The sequence below is a fragment of the Schistocerca americana genome, chromosome X (assembly GCF_021461395.2).
Source record: "Schistocerca americana isolate TAMUIC-IGC-003095 chromosome X, iqSchAmer2.1, whole genome shotgun sequence".
Taxonomy (NCBI): domain Eukaryota; kingdom Metazoa; phylum Arthropoda; class Insecta; order Orthoptera; family Acrididae; genus Schistocerca; species Schistocerca americana.
Genome location: NC_060130.1, coordinates 184,970,057 through 184,990,737, shown reverse-complemented (window position 1 = coordinate 184,990,737; position 20,681 = coordinate 184,970,057). Strand labels below are relative to the sequence as shown.

General features: G+C 40.0%; 1 protein-coding gene and 1 long non-coding RNA gene across 3 annotated transcripts in view; one reads left to right on the top strand and one right to left on the bottom strand.

Annotated features, from left to right (window-relative positions):
* LOC124554908 (guanine nucleotide exchange C9orf72-like) overlaps positions 1 to 20,681 on the bottom strand; it is an 86,601-nt gene that overhangs the window by 25,060 nt on the left and 40,860 nt on the right. For both annotated transcript variants that reach the window (XM_047128598.1, XM_047128597.1), the window contains 2 exons: positions 16,197 to 16,301; positions 9,758 to 9,966 (listed from right to left, as the gene is read on the bottom strand). In XM_047128598.1, coding sequence (XP_046984554.1) covers positions 9,758 to 9,966; positions 16,197 to 16,301 — 314 coding nt within the window. The remainder of the gene's footprint in view (positions 1 to 9,757; positions 9,967 to 16,196; positions 16,302 to 20,681) is intronic.
* The window catches only part of LOC124554910, an 87,631-nt gene that overhangs the window by 64,495 nt on the left and 2,455 nt on the right, over positions 1 to 20,681 (top strand). The window lies entirely within an intron of this gene.

The window sequence follows — 20,681 nt, the reverse complement described above, 5'->3', positions numbered from 1 at the left end:
GGTATCTGCCGGGAATACTATTCTGGGGGCGTAACAATACAATAGCTGGCAGCAGAGGCTCTGCTGTATCTTGGATGTAACCCCCAAACGCCCTGGGCTCCAATTTTTCTGAAGAGTTTCATCACATGCTCCTGCTACTGCTGTTATTGTTTTTGTGTTATTGGCTTTCAACGTGAAGTTATCAGAACCCTTACAAATGTAAGTAGAAATGAATGCAGTTAAAACAGCATAAAACTAGGAAGAGGCAGTCTTACGTAAGTACATGTACTCTCCCTGAACCTCACTCATGATCATCCACAGCATCAAACTAGCTCACATCCTTTATAAGATAGCATAAAATGGGCAGATGTTCTAAAACTGGCTATTAAAACCCAAGTAGTATAAGAGAAAAACTGAAGTAATGATAAAGAAAAATGTGACTGGCAAATAAAACTACGGGTGAGCCAGACACCCAGATAAAACACATTAAAAATTTCTCCATAAAATTTTAAGGAACAAAAAGGATATTTCACAAAACATTAAAAATCTCACCAAAAACCTTTAAAAGCCATACCATGTTCATTTTATTGTCAGTTACAATGGAGGGCAAATCTGTCAGCGAATGAGCTGGTGTCCCCTAGTCTGAACATAAAACACAATCTAATAACCTGTGGTGCACCGTGATCTACACATCACAAGCACCGCACATCGGAGTGTGCTCTTGCTGGAGCACGAAGCCATGCATCACAGGGCTGTGTCCTATTTGAAGACAAGGGAGAATGACCTTGTCCTATGTGCATGGTCGTATGACGATGTTTGATTTGTGGGGCACTCAACTGCATGGTCAGTAGCGCCCGTACAAAGTCCCAATTCTTACGCAGTCCAATTTTTTCACAATCAAATTTAGCCACTGTCATGAATGAAATTGGTGATGGTGATGAGGACAGCACAAACATCCAGTCCCCGGGCAGAGAAAATCCCCAATCCAGCCGGGAATCGAACCCTGGACCCCGTGGGGGAGAGGGGCATGGGCTCTAGAATATCAGTGCCTTTACAACAGCACTGACAAATGCCAACATTTTGTTTATTTGCCATTTCCTTTAGTCTGTTATCTAGATACAAGAACACACTGAATGTTGCACATGAACTGGCATGAATATATCACATATATTTTAACAAAATTTTAAATGTGTTAGTACAACCAACCGTTATGGTGTTTCAGGGAGGTGGGAGACTTAGGAAAAAAATATACATACTACCCCTTGGTCATTGGTGCAGCTTACAATTTACAATTATGTACTACACTGCTATACAGCACTACATTACATAGCACTACACCACAATATACGAGGGCAGTTCAATAAGTAATGCAACACATTTTTTTTCTGAAACAGGGGTTGTTTTATTCAGCATTGAAATACACCAGGTTATTCCCCAATCTTTTAACTACACAACACTATTTTTCAACGTAATCTCCATTCAATGCTACGGCCTTATGCCACCTTGAAATGAGGGCCTGTATGCCTGCACGGTACCATTCCACTGGTCGATGTCGGAGCCAACGTCGTACTGCATCAATAACTTCTTCATCATCCGCGTAGTGCCTCCCACGGATTGCGTCCTTCATTGGGCCAAACATATGGAAATCCGACGGTGCGAGATCAGGGCTGTAGGGTGCATGAGGAAGAACAGTCCACTGAAGTTTTGTGAGCTCCTCTCGGGTGCGAAGACTTGTGTGAGGTCTTGCGTTGTCATGAAGAAGGAGAAGTTCGTTCAGATTTTTGTGCCTACGAACACGCTGAAGTCGTTTCTTCAATTTCTGAAGAGTAGCACAATACACTTCAGAGTTGATCGTTTGACCATGGGGAAGGACATCGAACAGAATAACCCCTTCAGCGTCCCAGAAGACTGTAACCATGACTTTACCGGCTGAGGGTATGGCTTTAAACTTTTTCTTGGTAGGGGAGTGGGTGTGGCGCCACTCCATTGAATGCCGTTTTGTTTCAGGTTCGAAGTGATGAACCCATGTTTCATAGCCTGTAACAATCTTTGACAAGAAATTGTCACCCTCAGCCACATGACGAGCAAGCAATTCTGCACAGATGGCTCTCCTTTGCTCTTTATGGTGTTCGGTTAGACAACGAGGAACCCAGCGGGAACAAACCTTTGAATATCCCAACTGGTGAACAATTGTGGCAGCACTAACAACAGAGATGTCAAGTTGAGCACTGAGTTGTTTGATGGTGATCCGTCGATCATCTCGAACGAGTGTGTTCGCACGCTCCGCCATTGCAGGAGTCACAGCTGTGCACGGCCGGCCCGCACGCGGGAGATCAGACAGTCTTGCTTGACCTTGCGGCGATGATGACACACGCTTTGCCCAATGACTCACCGTGCTTTTGTCCACTGCCAGATCACCGTAGACATTCTGCAAGCGCCTATGAATATCTGAGATGCCCTGGTTTTCCGCCAAAAGAAACTCGATCACTGCCCGTTGTTTGCAATGCACATCCGTTACAGACGCCATTTTAACAGCTCCGTACAGTGCTGCCACCTGCCGGAAGTCAATGAAACTATACGAGACGAAGCGGGAATGTTTGAAAATATTCCTCAAGAAATTTCCGGTTTTTTCAACCAAAATTGGCCGAGAAAAAAAATGTGTTGCATTACTTATTGAACTGCCCTCGTACTACTGTACTTGGTATCAGAACCAAGTTAGATTTATCATTTGTCTGGATGCTGGCTCCGGTGCACTGAGAGACAACTCAGGATTCACAGGGGCTGTGCTGTTGTGCCACCTGAGGTGTAGAAATTGGGAAATGGCTATCAGGGTCTCACTAAATCCTTCCTGACTCTTCCTGAGGCTCATCTCCCTGCTTCCAGAAGGTTGTTGCAGGTGGACACACTGTCGTGGTGAGTCTCATTGTCATGATGTAAGGTTTCTTCTTGACTGTCTTTCAGTTATGTAGGCTTGAAGTTCACGAGCTGATACTTCAGCTGTTAGTGAGTTCAGATTATGCCACAGTTCTTCAGTTCTTCATTCCTAATTATGTTATACACTGGTGTGTTACCAAAGATGTTCCTGTTCTGGTCTGTAACATCTTGTCTAATGACACACTCCCAGATGATGTGTTCTAGGGTGCTGATTGCTGCACATTTACAAGTGTCTGTGGTGCATTGTTGTACTTCCAGAAAGTAGCTGAGACATAGGCCATGTCCCAAAAGGTAGTGTACAGCTCCCTTGTTTGGAAGAATATATACATTCTGGATGTTTCTTTTTTGTTGGAAAGGAACTGGTAAGTTCTGTTCTCCTGTTTCTGCACTGTCCCAGATTTCTTGACATTCTCTATCAATGTATGCCTTTATTATTTTATTTGATGTGGCTCTTGTGCCAGTATCTCCGTTACATTATCATATTTGCCCTTTCTTACAGCTAGGTCCAAAGGTAGCAACCCAAATATCACCAGCAGTGCCTCAATCGGCATTGTTCTACACATGCCATTCAGGTGCAGAAGTATACTACTCTGCAGTCTCCATACAGCTTGTGCTGCCCATACCTTTCTGGCTTTATGCATCCAACTGCTCAACCCATACTCACAATGACAATTAGCATCACTTTTTAGTATTTTATTACCGTACTTAGTGGCAGCTGAAAACTTCTTTGGCCAACTGTTACTATTTTGTTTTAAGATTTTAATTCCTCTCTGGCAGACAATGTCTACATGTATGAAAGTTTCGCTTTTTGTTGATGTTGATACGAAGGTGCCTGTATACTTCTTTTCTTTTCACAGGTTGCTCATTTATTCTGATTGTGTGGTTTCTCAATTTTGGTAATGTTCTTTTTAGTAACATATAAAGTGTTTTGTGTGCTGCTATCATTAGTTTGTTTTCTGTTTTCTATGCACCAGTTACTTAGTCTTTCAAGAACGAACTTACTATTTTCCTCTAATTTAGTCGTCATCTTGGCAGATACTGTAATCGCAGAGTGTCTGTGTAGGTGATGCAGCCTCTAGTGTTTGTTATACTCTGAATCTGGTGCAGTTATGGCTCTATGCCAACATCCCAGAACTCTGGACTGCAAACAGAGCTCTCTGGGAACCTAGTGGCGATGGTTTTCATAATTTTCTTTCCAGGACATTCTAATTGCACCAGACTGGCTGTGCAATAATCTCATAGGCTGTTATAGTGTCACTTGGCACAGTCCATCTGTTTCAGTCTTTTCAACAGGGCACACCACCATCAATTATCAAATGCTCCAGCTATATCAATTATTATGCCTGTAACGTAATTTTTGTCTGTTACCTATTGTGTGTCTGTGGTCCCTCAAGGCAGTGGCATAGCAGCTTTTGCTGTACTTTGGCTAGAGCATTTACCAAACAAATTGACTTGTGTAAGATTTCAATTTCCTTGGGTCTTTGCCTTCCCCTCGTTTTAGTACAGTGATATTCGGGATCATCCATATTCTGGGCACCCGTCCCTGCAAAAGGTATTCATTTAATAACACTAATATATATGGTACAATTTAGTCCACTAGCTGATGCAACACTTCTGCCATAGTTCTATTAGGCCTGGTGCTTTCTTCTTTTTTAATTTCATTACAGCTAGTGTCACTTCCTCCTGGACGAAAGGAATCACAACACTATTATTCACTTGCTGTTTTAGTAATTCAGAGTGAAGATGCTGATGGCATTCTGTCTCTTCCATCATCATCATTGTCTAGCAATAGAGTTCTGAGTAAGCATTGTACTGATGTATCCCACTTGAAAATACAGTTGGTGATAAAACCTCACGTGTTGCATGTTTGTATGGAAAACCCCAAACATCTGTTACCATTTTGTGCTTGATGCATGTTTTCCATTTTTATACTCTTATTTGGTGTAATAATTCTTTCTATTGTTGTTTGATTGTTCAATAGAAACTCAGCCATTATTGCCACTGCACGGTGGACTCCAGGGAATTTTAAACCCTCTCGATTTGCTAACAAATGTTGGGACCAGCCTTGTTTTGTGCTGTCAGCAACACCTGCATCAATTTGTCAGCTTTGGTGTCAACTTCAAACCCAGTTCCTTGCAGTGGTCGCATCTCAAATTCTGGATTTAAAAGTTCCCAATTCACTTTGCGGAGATAATGGTCAGTTGTGGTTTGCAATGTGGTCACATTTTGTTGAGTCTGCTAAGGTGATATCTACCTATGCTGCCACACCCATGTGATTTTGAAAAGTAGGCGCTTTAAGAGGCGTATTCGTGACATGAAAGTAAAGTTCTTGTACAGTGTACGGAAGGTAGAGTCCTCTTTCATCAGTTACTCTACTATGCCACAATGCTGATTTTACACCTGCGTCCATTATGAAAACGTCTTTCGTGTCGACACAGTCTTGCTGCAGTTGTTAGCTTTTCTATATGTGGTTGTATCTCCTGGCCACATTGAAAATAATGATTAGTTATGTGAAGTTTTATTCAGGCAGACGTTATTTCTATTGTCACCTCATGTTCATCACATAGTTGATCTATCTCTGTCACTGTTATATCTTCATCTGGCAATACAATGGAGGCCATTGGATGATGACCTGATGATATGATCTGTGCTGTAACTGGCATGTTGGGTAATGCTCCACTTCTGGAATATGGCCCCTGTATACATAATGTGTCTAGGTCCATATCTTCTAATACTTTTCTGAGTTTTTGAATCACCTTAGCACTGCGCACATTTATCTGGCCAATTTTAATCATTTGTCTACATTTCATTGCCTTTTGGGTGCAAGTTGATTGTATGTCAATGCTATGGGAACCTAGTGCGCACATAGCTATGAGGTCATTCCAATCTATGATCATATATAATTCGGTCATGTGCCATTACTAATTGCTTGTACACATGCTCAATATCAAGTGTCTTCTGCCTCTTCTTACAGATGATGTCAATTACGGTCTGTAGTTCCTCTGTATTTGTAGGCAAGTTGACACTGACCTGAATGTGATCAGCTTCCTCTGTGACTGGAAAATTTATGGTCCAACTGTTTGAATGAATGTGCCTAACCATGTGTGTTATTTATATTTTAACACAAGCGTTTCCTCCAATTTAGCTCTCTCATTGTGTTTTCACACATTCTGTAAACAGGCCGCAGGCCCAAAGATAAACTTCTTCAATTGCTCATGTCATGTCCATCACTGTTTATATCCTTTGCATAATTCCTGTTGCCATCTGTAGGTTCTTCTATGTGTGTATTTTCATAATCTCCCTCTACTGGCTGTTGTGGGTTATCACATTCTGCTACAATAATGCTTTGGACACTGTCACACCTTGCATTCTTTGAACTTTCAGCTTTTTCAGAATTTGAGACAGCTTTTTCAGAATTTGAGAGTACTGAGAGTATGTTCTTCTTTAAGTCTTTCCTGTCTAGAGATATGCATGCTGTCCGTCCCTTGTTTTCCTTTCTTCCATAGCCACCTCCAGAAACTCTTCTATTATTCTTATTATTGGCTTTTTCATTTTTTATTGTATTATCACCCTTGTCTCTATGGCAAGCCACGTTTCCAGTTTGTTTCACTATGTCTATTCTTGTTCTACCCTTCACACTGTACAAGAATCTTTTGGCTCTTCAAGCATCCTGCTTTCTTTTTGATGGTAGTTTTTGTTTCTTACAAAGATAATAATCCATCTTATCAATGGGCTCGGGTTTAATGATTTTCTTCGTGGACAGTGTTTCATTTTCTTCAACTGTGGTTACCTGTGATGCTCATTAGCACATTATTTAATGGTTCAGAATCCATGCATACTGGTTTGCTTTCCTTACAGTACTTCACAATGTACTTATTTTTTTTTCTGTGGATTACATTCAACATATAATTTACTGTCACCTTCTCCCATGGACCTGTTTTAAACCTAACATTTGTTTCTTCTAAGAACTGTTTCCTGCAGGTGGTTCCCTCCAAGCTCTGTTCATACACTGAATCGGTTAATTCACTTTCTGGGACATCCTACACTATCATTTTTGGCCTCCATTTCCTGGGTGGCTCTCATATCATACTTCTATTTTGCTCCAAATTTTGTTTCAGCTTCCTGACTTCTTCTGTTTCAGTTACGACTACACTGTTTGCTGTCTTTATCTCCTTGATTATGATCTTTTTTTCTTCAGGTAGCTGCCTTGATTTGTGTTGTCTTGATGTTTGATTTTGTGGCAGCCACCTGAGCGAGCAGAGCAGTGGCTGCCACACTAGCAAACGACCGGACCATCTTGATTTGTTTCCCCTCCCTAAGCCTGGTATTAACTTTTTCTAGGCATTCTTTGTGCCCAGTCAGTTTTGTGTGTCATCTTCCCTAATGAGTGGGTATTTTTCTGGCAGTAACCTTTGTGGTTACGCCGAGCTCCTCATCAATGTATTGTATTATGTCTTGAAGTTCGTCTGACTACATTACTTGTTTCTGAGTGTTCAGAAGTTTCATACTGTGTGGACGAGATGCCTTGCCCTTGCTTTGTTGGTACTCACATAACCATACAGATGCTGTTGTTGCTGATGCCTGTGCTGTGTCCACAGACACTGATGTCACACGCCTGCTCTGTCAGTGAAGTTGATGTTCCTGATAGCCAGTGATGTGACACGTGAAGCCGGTGCTGCTGCCAATGTAAACTATGCTTCATTTGGCCCGAACACTGACACTTCGCAATCCAGCACAGCACAACACCGCCCTGGCCACGGAGAATGACTGTTACATCCAGGTGAATACAAGAAGAGCATTTACACATCTCTTATTATCATAGTAACATCCGCATGGATCACACTCACACACAGCAATATTGATCCTGTTGCACACACTAACTAATTGAATACGAATTTTCCACCACAAATGTGTAATACAAAAAGGTAAAAAGGTGTGCAGAGTGTGTGTGTGTGTGTGTGTGTGTGTGTGTGTGTGTGTGTGTGTGTGTAAGCTCCATTTGTGTTGAGGGATCAGCTTTCGAAATAGGCTTTTTAAGAGTTGAATCAAAAGAAGAAGCTGTAACAGTGGAAACAGTGGCCCCTATAGATCTTCTTAGCCTCACTATACAGGATGCGATTTGTTGCTTTGAGCGCATATATCTTCCTTTCTTCAGGGCAGACGCTGCAGTCTCTAGTTCAGGCAGGGTGATTCACCGAGCAGTTTACACACTGCAGAGTAAATGAGCAAACAACATCATAACGTGTAACCTTACCACACTTGCTCTTAGTGTCCTCTCACTTTCAACAGAGAGTAGTATGCCCAAAGCACTGACATTAAAAACAGCACACCGAGCTGGGGAAATAAGGCCATACATTTATGCAAGGGAAACCTGCCTCGATATGTTCTGGAAGTATTGTGCTACTGAATGTTCGGATAAAGGAATCCAATCTGACTAGTTCGCCATCTACCAATTTCATTGTATTTTGTGTTTCCGTGACACCTTCCTGATCCCCTTATCTTGCAGTTCCTCTCTGAGAAGATTTACAAGATCTGTGCACAATGCATTACCTTCGCTGTAGTTGAAGGCGTCGCGTAGCTCCATTTCAACTCGCGTAGCTCATTTCAACTGCATATTCCTTGAGGTGTTTAGCTTTCTGGAGGCTCATTGCTTGTTGGCAACTAGGTGTTTCAACTGACTGTGCCCCAATGCACAACTGCTTTACAGAGATTAAACTGTCAGCTATATGCTCTAAACCATTTAGAATGTAGAAAGGTGAAACTTTCTCCAGTCCGTCCGGGTCTTACGGGAGATGTATGGCAGTGCTCACCATTTCCCAGCTTGGGAAACCTGGGATTGCCAAGCCTGCACCCTGAAAATGAATGCTGAGCTCCCTGAGGTGCTCCCCATTTAGAATGACCTGAGGGGCCATATGTTGCTCGATCAAAAATACCGTGAACAAGACGAGCATTATTCTCCCTGTCACTTGACTAACAGTGGACTTCGGAATGGCCCTTGAAGGAAAAATGGCCCTGCTCCAAGCAGATGTGGTGGCTCATGCTGCCTCAGTTCTTTCGGCAATGGGCAACACCCTGTATGTGTTATTAAGTTTCTCGGGTCAGCTGCATAGCTAGCACCTACATTTGTCCTGTACGTAATGATCTACGACCCCATCTCTGTCCGACATTCGATATTCACTTTTTAAAATACTCCAGTATGTATAGAAATTAAATGATACTAAAATATGAATTATGTTCTGGGTCTGTAGATAACGGTTAACAGCTTGAGAAATGATACATTTTAAGCTGATGTTTTCTCAGGATCTCTATTAAACAGACGTGTTACTCCTGAATATTTTTTGGAGATTTGTTATCCTCATGTCCACATCATTTTATTTATCACATAGCTAGAGAAGTAAGAATATAAACTTGTGGCACACATATATATTTACATTGCTGCCTGTACATAAAAACAGGGCAAGTGTGAGCAGGACTCTCACTCTTGAAGGTCAGTACACACTTAACTATGTATGATATATGGTTCATCTATAGGTTTTGATGAGTAAGATTGCAAGTATCAAAATGTGTCACATAAATGGCCACATCTTTTTATTGCACTGATTTAGAAGCTTACATGTTTTACACCATAGACCTTGGTATTTCTCATGTATTTCAGCTTGCTATCTCTATCCATTCCTGACAAAATGAGATCTTAATAAAAAGATGGGGAGACAGATGGACCACAAAGTGATCCTATAAGTGTTCTGTTTATACCAATTAAGGTACAGAACTCTAAAAATGAGCCACAACAGATGTATGGTTATTTCATAATGTCATACACACAAATAATTTTACTCGTGATTACCCATGAACTCCTGTTACGTCATCTGTAGCATGAACTCTGCCTTGTGCATTTACAAGACAACCATCAGAATTAAAAGGTAAAAGAAATGTTTGTTTCACTGCACCAATCTGTGAGGTTTGGGTTAAATCAATTGCAGTAACAGGATATGGATTTGATGAAAGCTCTGCTGAACAGAGTTCTCTGCATCCAAATTCATCCAAAAGAAGACCCTGGAAACCAATAAGGAAACATAAGAAACTCCATAAAACATCAAATTACAAAAGATAATATTTACTAAAGAAACACATTCAACTTAAAAAAGGATGTACACAAATTTATCAGTAATTATATCAAGATAGTATATAGAAAATAAAAAGCACCAGAGTTCGAAACCATTCAACAGCAACATGCAAACAGAAAACTGGCTTTATGACAGAAACACATGAAGTGAGAAACTATGCTACAGCTACACAAAGTGAAAGGTGAAGAGCTCTGAATAAAAGGATGAAATTCGGACACTGACTAAGAAGGCAGTACGGATGAAAAAGACATCTAGTCAACAGTAGTTATTGAGATCAAAGTGCAAGGAGGTAAAGGAAAAAACTCTCTCTCTCTCTCTCTCTCTCTCTCTCTCTCTCTCTCTCTCTCTCTCTCTCTCTCTCTCTCTCAAGCAGGTCCACTTTACATATTCTCATTAGCATGTGTTTAACACCCAATCGCACTGTATAAAGCAAATGAAATGACTAGATTAACACTTGCACAGTTGTCACAGATTCAAATTAGAAACTGAAAAATAGAGAATACTTCCTTACAAAGTGAAGGACATCGGAGTCTCGTAAAGTTTTTATCATCCTTCACATGACAGGATATACTTACAGCACATTGCTCTCCAAGAGCTGTTTGTGTAACCGTTTGAACTCGTGCTACTACCTGTCCTCCAAATAAATCTTTGTTCTCGTCCTGAGGCTGAATGCATCCTGTTGCAGTTTCCCTTGCAGTACAAAGGGTTTAATACAGGACTTCTATGCAGCACAGTCAGATGTACAAACTGCATTGTCACAGAAGATGACTCCTTAATCTTGGATCAATTCAGTTCAGGCCCAAATGTGTGTTTCATTTCAAGAGCAATCCATCTGAGCAATATTTACATGGCTCAGACTTAATGCGCAACACGACCTCTGCATCTTTTATGAAAATTTTGAAATACAAAAACTGTGTACTACAACATATCAAAATTAGAATAATGTCAATAATACCCAATAACAATGAATATTCAGCATAAGAATTTGCTTCATTTCAAAGATATTCGCAATCAGTGAGGACTAGGGTGCTGGCCAAGTGCCAACACTTTAAGATTTGACCTTACACTTCCTGTAATAAAAAAACCCTAAAACAGAAAACCCAAACAGGAATGAACAGCATGTAAGACACTATTTAACAAACTGGGAATTAGAGCACTCCCATTGTAATCTGTTCTCTTCTGATATTTGTTAGCAATAATACACACTGATTTATGAACAGCTGTGCCTCTATGACAAGAGATCTGCATGAGGAGAGTATGTCATTCATTATGTCCGGAAACGTGAACATTACTATGTAAATATATTTTTAATGGGTATCAACATGAATCTACATGAGATTTGTAACGCTCTCGCAATGGCTAAATGTACCAGTCACGTATCTTGCCGCTCTTCTTTGGACCTTCTCAATCTCTCGAATCACACCCAACTGGTAAGGGTCCCATACAGACGAACAGTACTCCAAAACTGGACGAACTAACGTATTGTAAGCAATTTCCTTTGTTGAAGGATTGCATCGCTTCAGGATTCTACCAATAAACCGCACTTTAGAGTTCGCCTGACCCGTTACTTGTGTAATCTGAACATTCCATTTGATATCATTTCGAATAGTCACACCCAGATACTTGACGAACGTTACCGCTTCCAAATACTGGGTATTTATTTTGTGCTCGTACATTAATGGGGATTTTCGCCTTGTTATATGCAGTAGGTTAAATTTACTAATATTGAGAGAACTGTCAGTCATTACACCATGCATTCATTTTATGCAAATCCTCACTGATTTGTTCACAACTTTCGTGTGATACTACTTTCCTGTAGACTACAGCATCATCGGCAAACAGTCTAAGGCCGCTGTCAATACCATCAACCAGATCGTTTATGTAAATCGTAAAAAGCAGAGGACCTATTATGTTGTCCTGGGGCACACTTGAAGTTATGCTTGTTTCTGTTGAAATCACCCTGTTCAGGATGACATACTGCCTCCTGTCTGTTAGAAAACTTTCTATCAAACCGCGTAAGTCATCAGATAGACCGTAGGCGCGCACTTTTTGTAGCAAGTGACAGTGCAGAACTGAGTTGAATGCCTTTCGAAAGTTGAGAAATAAGGTCATTATGAATGAACACAAAATATGTTCCATGATTGTACAACAAATTGAGGTCAGTGAAATTGGCCGTTAAATATGTGCATCCGATTTTCTACCCTTTTTACAGATTGCTATGACTTGGGTCATCTTCCAGTCCCATGGAACTTTCCGCTGTTCCAATGATCTCTGATGATGCATAAGAATGGTGCTATATTTGTAGCATAGTCAACATAAAATCTTACGGGGATACCGTCTGGGCCAGATGCCTTCCTGGCATCTAAAGATCTTAACAGCTTTACAATCCCAGAACACTAAACACTATGTCAGCCATCCTTTCATTTGTTTGTTAATTGTAAGGGGGAATGGTGCTGCAGTCCTCTACCGTACACGAGTTTTTGAAAGCTAGGTTTAGAATTTCGGCCTTCTGTTTATCATCGTCAGTTACATTACCTGTACTGTCAGCAAGAGAAGGTATTGAATTATCTGTAGCGTTCATAGATTTTACGTACGACCATAATTTTTTGGGGTTATTTTTAGAATCTGCAGATAAAATATTGCTTTCAAATTTGTTAAAAGAATCTCTCAGTGTCCTTCTGACAGCTGCTTTCATTTTGCATAATTTCTGTTTGTCAGTGGAGCAGTGACTACGTTTAAAACGACTGTGCAAAATTCTCTGCTTTCACAGCAACTTCCTAATACGTTTGTTGTACCAAGGTGGATTCTTTCCCTCCCCTATATTTTTGTTAGGCACATACTTCTCTAGCACATGGTGGACAATACCTTTAAATTACGACCAAAGATGCTCAATATCTTTGTGTCCCGCAGTGAATGCTTGGAGCTGACTATGAAGATATTCATTAATGACACTTTCGTTTGCTTTCCCAAACAAGAAAACTCTACGCAGCTCTTTTTTTTTTTGCAACTTCCACTGACATAGAAGCCTCAACGACATTATGGTCGCTAATACTTTCTTCTAGATTAACTTCCTCAAAAAGGTCAGGTCTGTTTGTAGTCAAGATATCTGATATGTTCCAGTTGGTTTTCTAACCAATTGCTCAAGGTTGTATGTTGAGAGCGCTCCTAGAATAACTTCACACGAATCTTTGCTTCTGCCCCCTGTGATAAACATGTAATTTTCCCAGTCAATGGATGCCAGTGTAAAGTCTCCACCTATAATTTGGATATTTACTTCCTATGTACTCAAGACTTTCCCTGAAACGTTCTGCGAGTTGTGAGCAATCAGTGATTAATCACATAATCTGTAGACAAAGCTGAAGTCTTTTCTCTGGGCCAACCCTTTCATTGACAGCTGCAGGATCTAAGATCCACTAAACATTCTAATGGCTATAAAAGTATAAAATGGAAAAAAAAAAAGGGAATGAAAATTAAAATTTAATATCTTGCCTGACACTGACTGCATTAAAAAAAACATGTCTATATTTTTAAAAGTACATTTTTTTTACAAGTATAGTTTTTTATTCGGAGAGTATGGTACTGAAAACAACAGAAAAAGTCCAAAGAAAGAATAAGTTCTAAACTTATGTTAACTTGATCAAGAAACAGTTGTAATTACATACATGAAAAACAATCACATGGAATCCCTCAAGTGCAAGACAGCAAGAGGCCAATGACATTTACGGCATTTGACGCCCCACACATTGTCTACCATGCAACCACAATATTGGCTGCAAATGGTGACAGGGGGCGGGACTAGACATCTCCAACAGTGAGAACAGCACGAGGCTATGGAGTGTAGTTTAACTGCTTAGTTGACAAATAACTCATGAAAGTTCTACAGTGTCAATACAAAGCAGAGCAATGGCAATGACGAACAAAGCAAACATTGCATTATATGTACAACAAAAGTTGCCGAAGTTGACAATTTGTCAGAAAGGAACCCAAGGAATTTAACAGAATGAGAAAGAAGTTGCAGATGAAATATTAGTGTTTCTGCAAGATGAGTCAGTGGAATGTGTGGTATCGTACACGTTTGTCAGTGCAGACAATGTACATGAGGAGTACCATGATGACAATATGTGCTTAACAAGTGAAAGTGATATTGAAATAGGTTTCAAGCCATGTAGATCACCATCTTCATCAGACAGGGAGCCACAAAGCCAGTCTCCAGGAAAACATAACAAAGGAAAATCGTCGTCCAAGGAGTGGTTACTAAACATAATCACACACATAGAAGATAATCAGCAGCAGAGTAGAAAAACAATTATGAACAGATTCAGAATAAGTCCGCAGCTATATGATCATACAGTGCATAAGAAAAACTACAGATATTCAAGGAAAAACAAGGCACACTTGTTACCAAAACTTGTGTTTGCGTGTTTCAAGGATTTTGATATAATTTACAGGATGGGTACAAAAGTGATGTACTATGTTATGCACATCAAATTGCGATAGACAGAGATTACAGTGATTTCAAGGTAAGTAGTGGATGGTTGCACAACTTCAAGCAGTGCTACAGAATTGAAAGAAATAAGATAAAGAAATTTCAAATAAAGTGTCAAGTTGATGATGCACAGCAAACTGCAGAATCTTTGTAAACATGATAAACAAACTTACGAATTTGTTTTCAACTCCGACCAATTGAGATTTGAAGAGGAAATACATATGAAAGGAACTCTGAAAATTAGAGGTACCACGAGAGTTGGATCAACAACAAAGCCTTTATGGATTCATATTCAATTATGCCAATTTTTAATCTGGATGGTAAATTGGCCAGAAAGTTATTTATTGAGTTCTGAGAAGTTGGAGGCTCTGCCCCCTATGACTCTTCTTCATGCATGTGACCTTGCAAGGGCAGTAGGGAATACCTACGTCACAGCAAGCTAGAGTGGGATAATGGGCGTAAGAGAACTACAACTGTGGTATGAGCACTGCTTTTGGCCAACAGCTGGTCAAAGGGACTTGGTTTTGCACGATTTCTGGTCTGTGTATAAAAATCTTATGCCTATAGAGGAAACTACCATCCTGAAAAGTGTGTGACATTGCTATTCATACCACCTGGAACCACTGGACAAACTCAGCCTCTGGATGTTTATTTTTTTCCATGCCAATACAACATATTATCACACTATCTGCAGCTACGCCTTAAAGGATAATCAGTTACACAATAACCAGCATACACACATCGCATTCGGTTGCATGCCATCACATTTCATCAGTGTGTTGTTACACCAGTATGCTTCTATATGCATTCTTTAAGAGTGGATTCCTAGCTGAACATCCTGCATGATTTGTAACTTCAGAGGATTCGTTTCCGATCTTGATGGTGCAAAGCTTTGTGACCACTGTGGCGTGCCTTTTCTCATTCGGTGTCCATGGTGCAAGTTAACGGTTCGTTTTAAACATTTCTTGGATGTCGATGATGTCCATTCTGTGAAGTGCAATACATGCATCTCATCTCTGCACCTCTCGAACACTCATTTTCTGTCGACCTCCTTGTGCACATGCTCAGTAGCTAACATTTTTCGTGTCAAATGAGCCTTGCTAAAGAATGAACTTGTAAACTCACACTCATAGGGTTCCTTGTGAGGAGCTGTGAACATAACGAACCATTACAAGTAGGGGGACAACTTATTAGGCAGGACAGCTCCAATTCTAGGTGAAAATCACCACCAGGAACGCATATGTGACTGACTGGAAATAGAAAACAAGTTGAACATGATAGCGTCTTTCAAGAACCTGAATATGCAATATTTTTAAAAAGCTTGTGTAACTAGACCAACCTTGAAGAAAAAATCTGAAGTATGACTACTATTGTCTCTCAAACAGAAAAAAAAACAAACACTACACAAAACCAACAAAGATATTTGATTGCGAGTTCTCCTCTCAATGGATCTCTCCTGAGCTGAATTATCCAAAATTTGATCAGAAATGTGGAAAACTTGTATAACTTCTAATGTTCGTGTGTATTTTTATATACTACACAGCCTACCTAAATTATTCAACACAGAAATATTTCAGATACATAAGACAATAATTAGTTTTAAAAAGTTTTACATGGCTGTGAAACCAACCCATGAGAAGTTAGTTAATAACTACTTCATAGTTTACATTTACCTGCAAGTATAGACCAACATGAAATGGATAATGTACATTAGGAATCACCAGGCGTGAACATACTCTTTCACTGGCACTGAGGAATTGTGCCAAAAAGTATATGAACTGTAAAAAATAACAAGAAACATTTTTAGAGATCGAACAGGAACAAAGAGTTATACTTCTTAGCTTAGCACTAAATTTACTTGCTAACTCTAATGCTGCAAACAAGCACACCTAAAGCCTCTTACTGGAACAGCATTTTCAAAAGCTTACTCATGATTAAGTTGCATATGCTACAGCTGAAAAAATTATATATATATGAGTGTGATTCAATAAATAAGGTAACAAGGGCACACATGGATGTATAAATACCTCACGCAAATTGAACATGCCTAGACAGAAGAGTGAATCAGAGCTTTCAAATACCACCAGTGGATGGAGATAGCTGAGCCATTGCACTTCAGAATATAGTTTTTCTAGATAGGGGCTTTGACTTGTACATGGTTGGTGACTGAAGTGCGAAGTGTAATACGATTTCTGCATTTAATAAAAATGTTCTCAGCTATAATTCATTGCCAACAAATGGATGTTTACAGAGTGAGTGTAATGCTACAAAAACAGGCATGGTTTTGGTTCCAAGAATTTGATAAAAGAAAAAGTCAAAGGTGGCCAAGCACATTCACCTCCGAAGACATGTGCTGTGTAGAAGGGTTCATTCAAGTCTATCATTGCATTTGTGTAAGGCAAATTGCACACACAGTCGACCTCTCCATTGGCAGTGTAGTGGACTTCATGCACAACAAATTGGAATACCATGTATGTCAATATATTTAGGATAAATAGCAGCATCAGTGGCAAAGATTGAAATCCTGTATTTTACAGATTGATTTCAGTCACTGTGTGACCATATTTAAATTTTTATGACCAATGCTGCCATTTATACAACTTTTATTGACAATAATACGGGTGTGATGCACGCAGTTCCCAATGGAATTAGACATCAATACCAAGGGTAATGTAGAAACTCTCAGACAAGAATATAGGCAAGTGAATGGGGTTGTCTCTCCAGTGCCTAATATGGTATCAGGCAGAGTGGTTTTCTCCCTGCACCGTAACATCAAAGGGGGTGGAACATGGGTGCATTATATGACGTCTGACAAAGAAAGCTCAATGTAACAACACTCCACCCCCCTTACAAGATTAAAAGGATGGTGTCTACAAAGAAAGTTATGGCCATGGCCTTTTGGACACACTGAGTCATTAGTTGATTTCCTCAGCTGTGGAAGGACTGAGAATGCTGCCAGTTACTGCGTTGCAATGGAACAGCTGCTGAAGGTGATTCAGAGGAAACATCTTGTGTCATTGCATGACAATGCCCAATCATGTAGGGCCTTGGTTATGCAGATAACTGCATTGGAAAATCCTCTATATATCACTGATCTTGTACCAAGTCACTTTCACTTCTTGGACCATTAAAGAAACACCTGGCTGGCCACCACTTTAGAGCCAATTGTAACATTCAGGGCGCTCTTGCTAAGTGACTCATAAACCTACACCCTGACTTATTGTATGCCAGTTTTTACAGATTAGTTTAGTGACGTAACAAAGACATGAACAACCATGGTTATATGTACCACTGCCTTCCTAGCTTTGTGTATTTCTTAGATTTTGTGAATAAACCGTTTCTACCACAGGACTTTTTTTCTGAACCACCCTTGAAATTCATTTCAAACAGGTACCTGATTCATTCATTAATAGTTGGTGGCGACTTCAATCTACCCTTTATATATTGTTGAAAACACATTTTTAAAGTCTGTGGTAGGCATAAAACATAATCTGAAATCGTACTAAATACTTTATCTGAAAATTATTTTGAACAATAAGCTCAGGAGCCCACTCGAAGTGTATATGGTTGCGAAAGCATACTTGATCTAAACATGACCTCTTAGCAGCAAATAATCCTGAGCAAATAGGGAGCATCAGGATGGATACAGGATTAGTAACCCCAAGGCCATTGTAGTGAGACGACACCGCAACATCCAAATCCACCAAAAATAAATGCAAAATACACCTATTTGAAAAAGCAGATAAAAATTCACTTGATGACTTTCTAACAGACATTCTTCAGTCCTTCCAAACTATGTAAGCATAAACCAGGTGTGGCTTAAATTCAAAGAAATAGTATTTATGGCAGTTGAGAGATTTATACCAAATAAATTAATAAGAGATAGTACTGATCTACTACAGTACACAAAAAACTGTTGCAAAAGCAGTAGAAAAGGCATGCTAAATGTATAAGAATGCAAAATCTCTAAGACTAGCAATATTTTACTTAAGTTCAAAACTTAGTGCGGACTTCAATGTTAGATGCTGTTAATAGTTTGAATGACAAAACTCTGTCTCAAAATTTGACAAAAAAGCAATTGTAATGTTACCAGTGACAGTGCCACTAAAGAGGAAATAATAAACACAGTTTTCCAAAATTCCTTCCCAAAGAAGATGAAGTAAATACTCCAGAATTCGAATCAAGAATACTGCCTACATGAGTAGCTTAGAAGTAGAAGCAGATTTACTTCACACGGCAAAGCAGCTTCAATCACAATAAAGGCAAGTCTTCCTGTCGAGACAGTATACCAATTAGAATCATTTCACAGTATGCTGATACAATAGCTGCATACTTAACAATCCTATGATACCGCTCACATACCGAGAGATCTGAATTTAAAGACTGGAAAGTTGCACCGTCTTCAGACCAATATACAAGAAAGAAAATAGAAGTAATATGCTGAATTACAAACCCACATAACCGACATCAATAATTTGCAGCAGGATTTTGGAACAATACTGCATTCATACATTATGAATTACCTCGAATAAAATGATCTAGTCGCTGTGTCCTCTGAACAAGACACTGCTAGGACAAAAGCACCACAGGCGCAAAGATCGCCACAGGTGGCGCTAAGGATAAAGATATCGACTTCGCCTTGACCAATTGCCCACCAAGTGCAATCCGCCAATGACCGGATGACAACAGAGAGAAGCCTACTCGAAAGACAGAAGAGCAGCTCTCGCCCAGTTGGTTATAGATCATTGTCCAGGGCTGACTTAGACAGGGAACGTCATTAGTGAACTCTTAGAAGTGATCAGGCAGTTTGCTATGTGCTGTGAAGTTCACTTACGATTATTTGCACTTAGCCATTGAGGGCCTTTTTTGCATTATACTACATGCAGTGTTGCAGACCTCAATATCTGAAAAGTCACAAAGATATTACAAGGCATAAAACAGAAATGCAAGTTCCGTTGTGAATGTGGACAATAGTAGAGTAACTATATGATCAGGGACACAATCACGCAGAATGTGTCAGACAATAGGATCAGAGAACAGATTCTGAAAACATTCTAATCCTCCTCTTGAGCGGATATTGCATATCATTGATTATCAAGACTCTTGTGATTTTACTGTAGACAGTTTTCAGTATTCTGGTGACATTTTTGTTGTACAACAGAAAGGTGGAAACAGCTCTAGTGTAACGCAGTCTCGTAAACAGTCACATTTAACGGCACACAAACAGCCTTGCAGACAGAATGCTGTAACGCATCAACAGCTGAAGCACAAGCTGTGCTTCACTCACGAACAGCGTGGTACAAAATCTTGCTCCCGATGCTGTACAACACATAAACATGAACATTGCCCGTCACACCAGGCCACTTGCTACTCCTGCCACTGAACTGGACATGTCCAAAGTGTTTGCTTAAAAACACAAAAATGTGAAATAATTGCGCCCTCCTATGCAACAAGTGCATGTTGTACATTCCAAACAGGTTGCTCCCACACGGCAATCGTGTGCTGTTATTCAGACAACTAGTTCCCCTGTGCAATGTGTGTCTAATAAATTGTATGTACCTTTAGTGATTGCAGGCCATACAGTAAAACTTCAATTAGATGCAGGTGCATCAGTGTCCTTGTTAAACTATGAAACTTATGAACTGTTAGGCCAATCAAAACTGTTTCATTCTACAAATACGCTTACAGCGTACAACAGCCAGAACATTGCAGTGGTAGGAACACTTAACATTGCGGCCACGTATCGGAATCTGCAGAAGACCGTTTCCTTCCAAGTGCTATGAAGTAGACACCAGTTAATATTTTTGGCCTCTACTTGTTCGACTTATTTGGTCAAAACATTGTGGCCAATATGCTAGCTGTGTCTCATTTCAGTCCAACTGACAGTGTTGCCAATTTTCACACCTTGTGTGCTCCTAGCACAGGTAAGGCCAATAACTTTGTAGCACACGTTATGCTTCAAGACAACGTGCAACCGCACTTTTTCAAAGCACGTGCAGTGCCTACTGCACTTTGTGAACAGGTTGCAAAAGAACTGGCTCACTGGCAAGAAAATGGCACAATTGCACCAATCTCTGCAAGTCAGTGGTCTTCCCCAGTAGTTCATGTTCACAAACCATCAGGAAAAAATGAGGATTTGTGTTGATTTCAAAGCTACT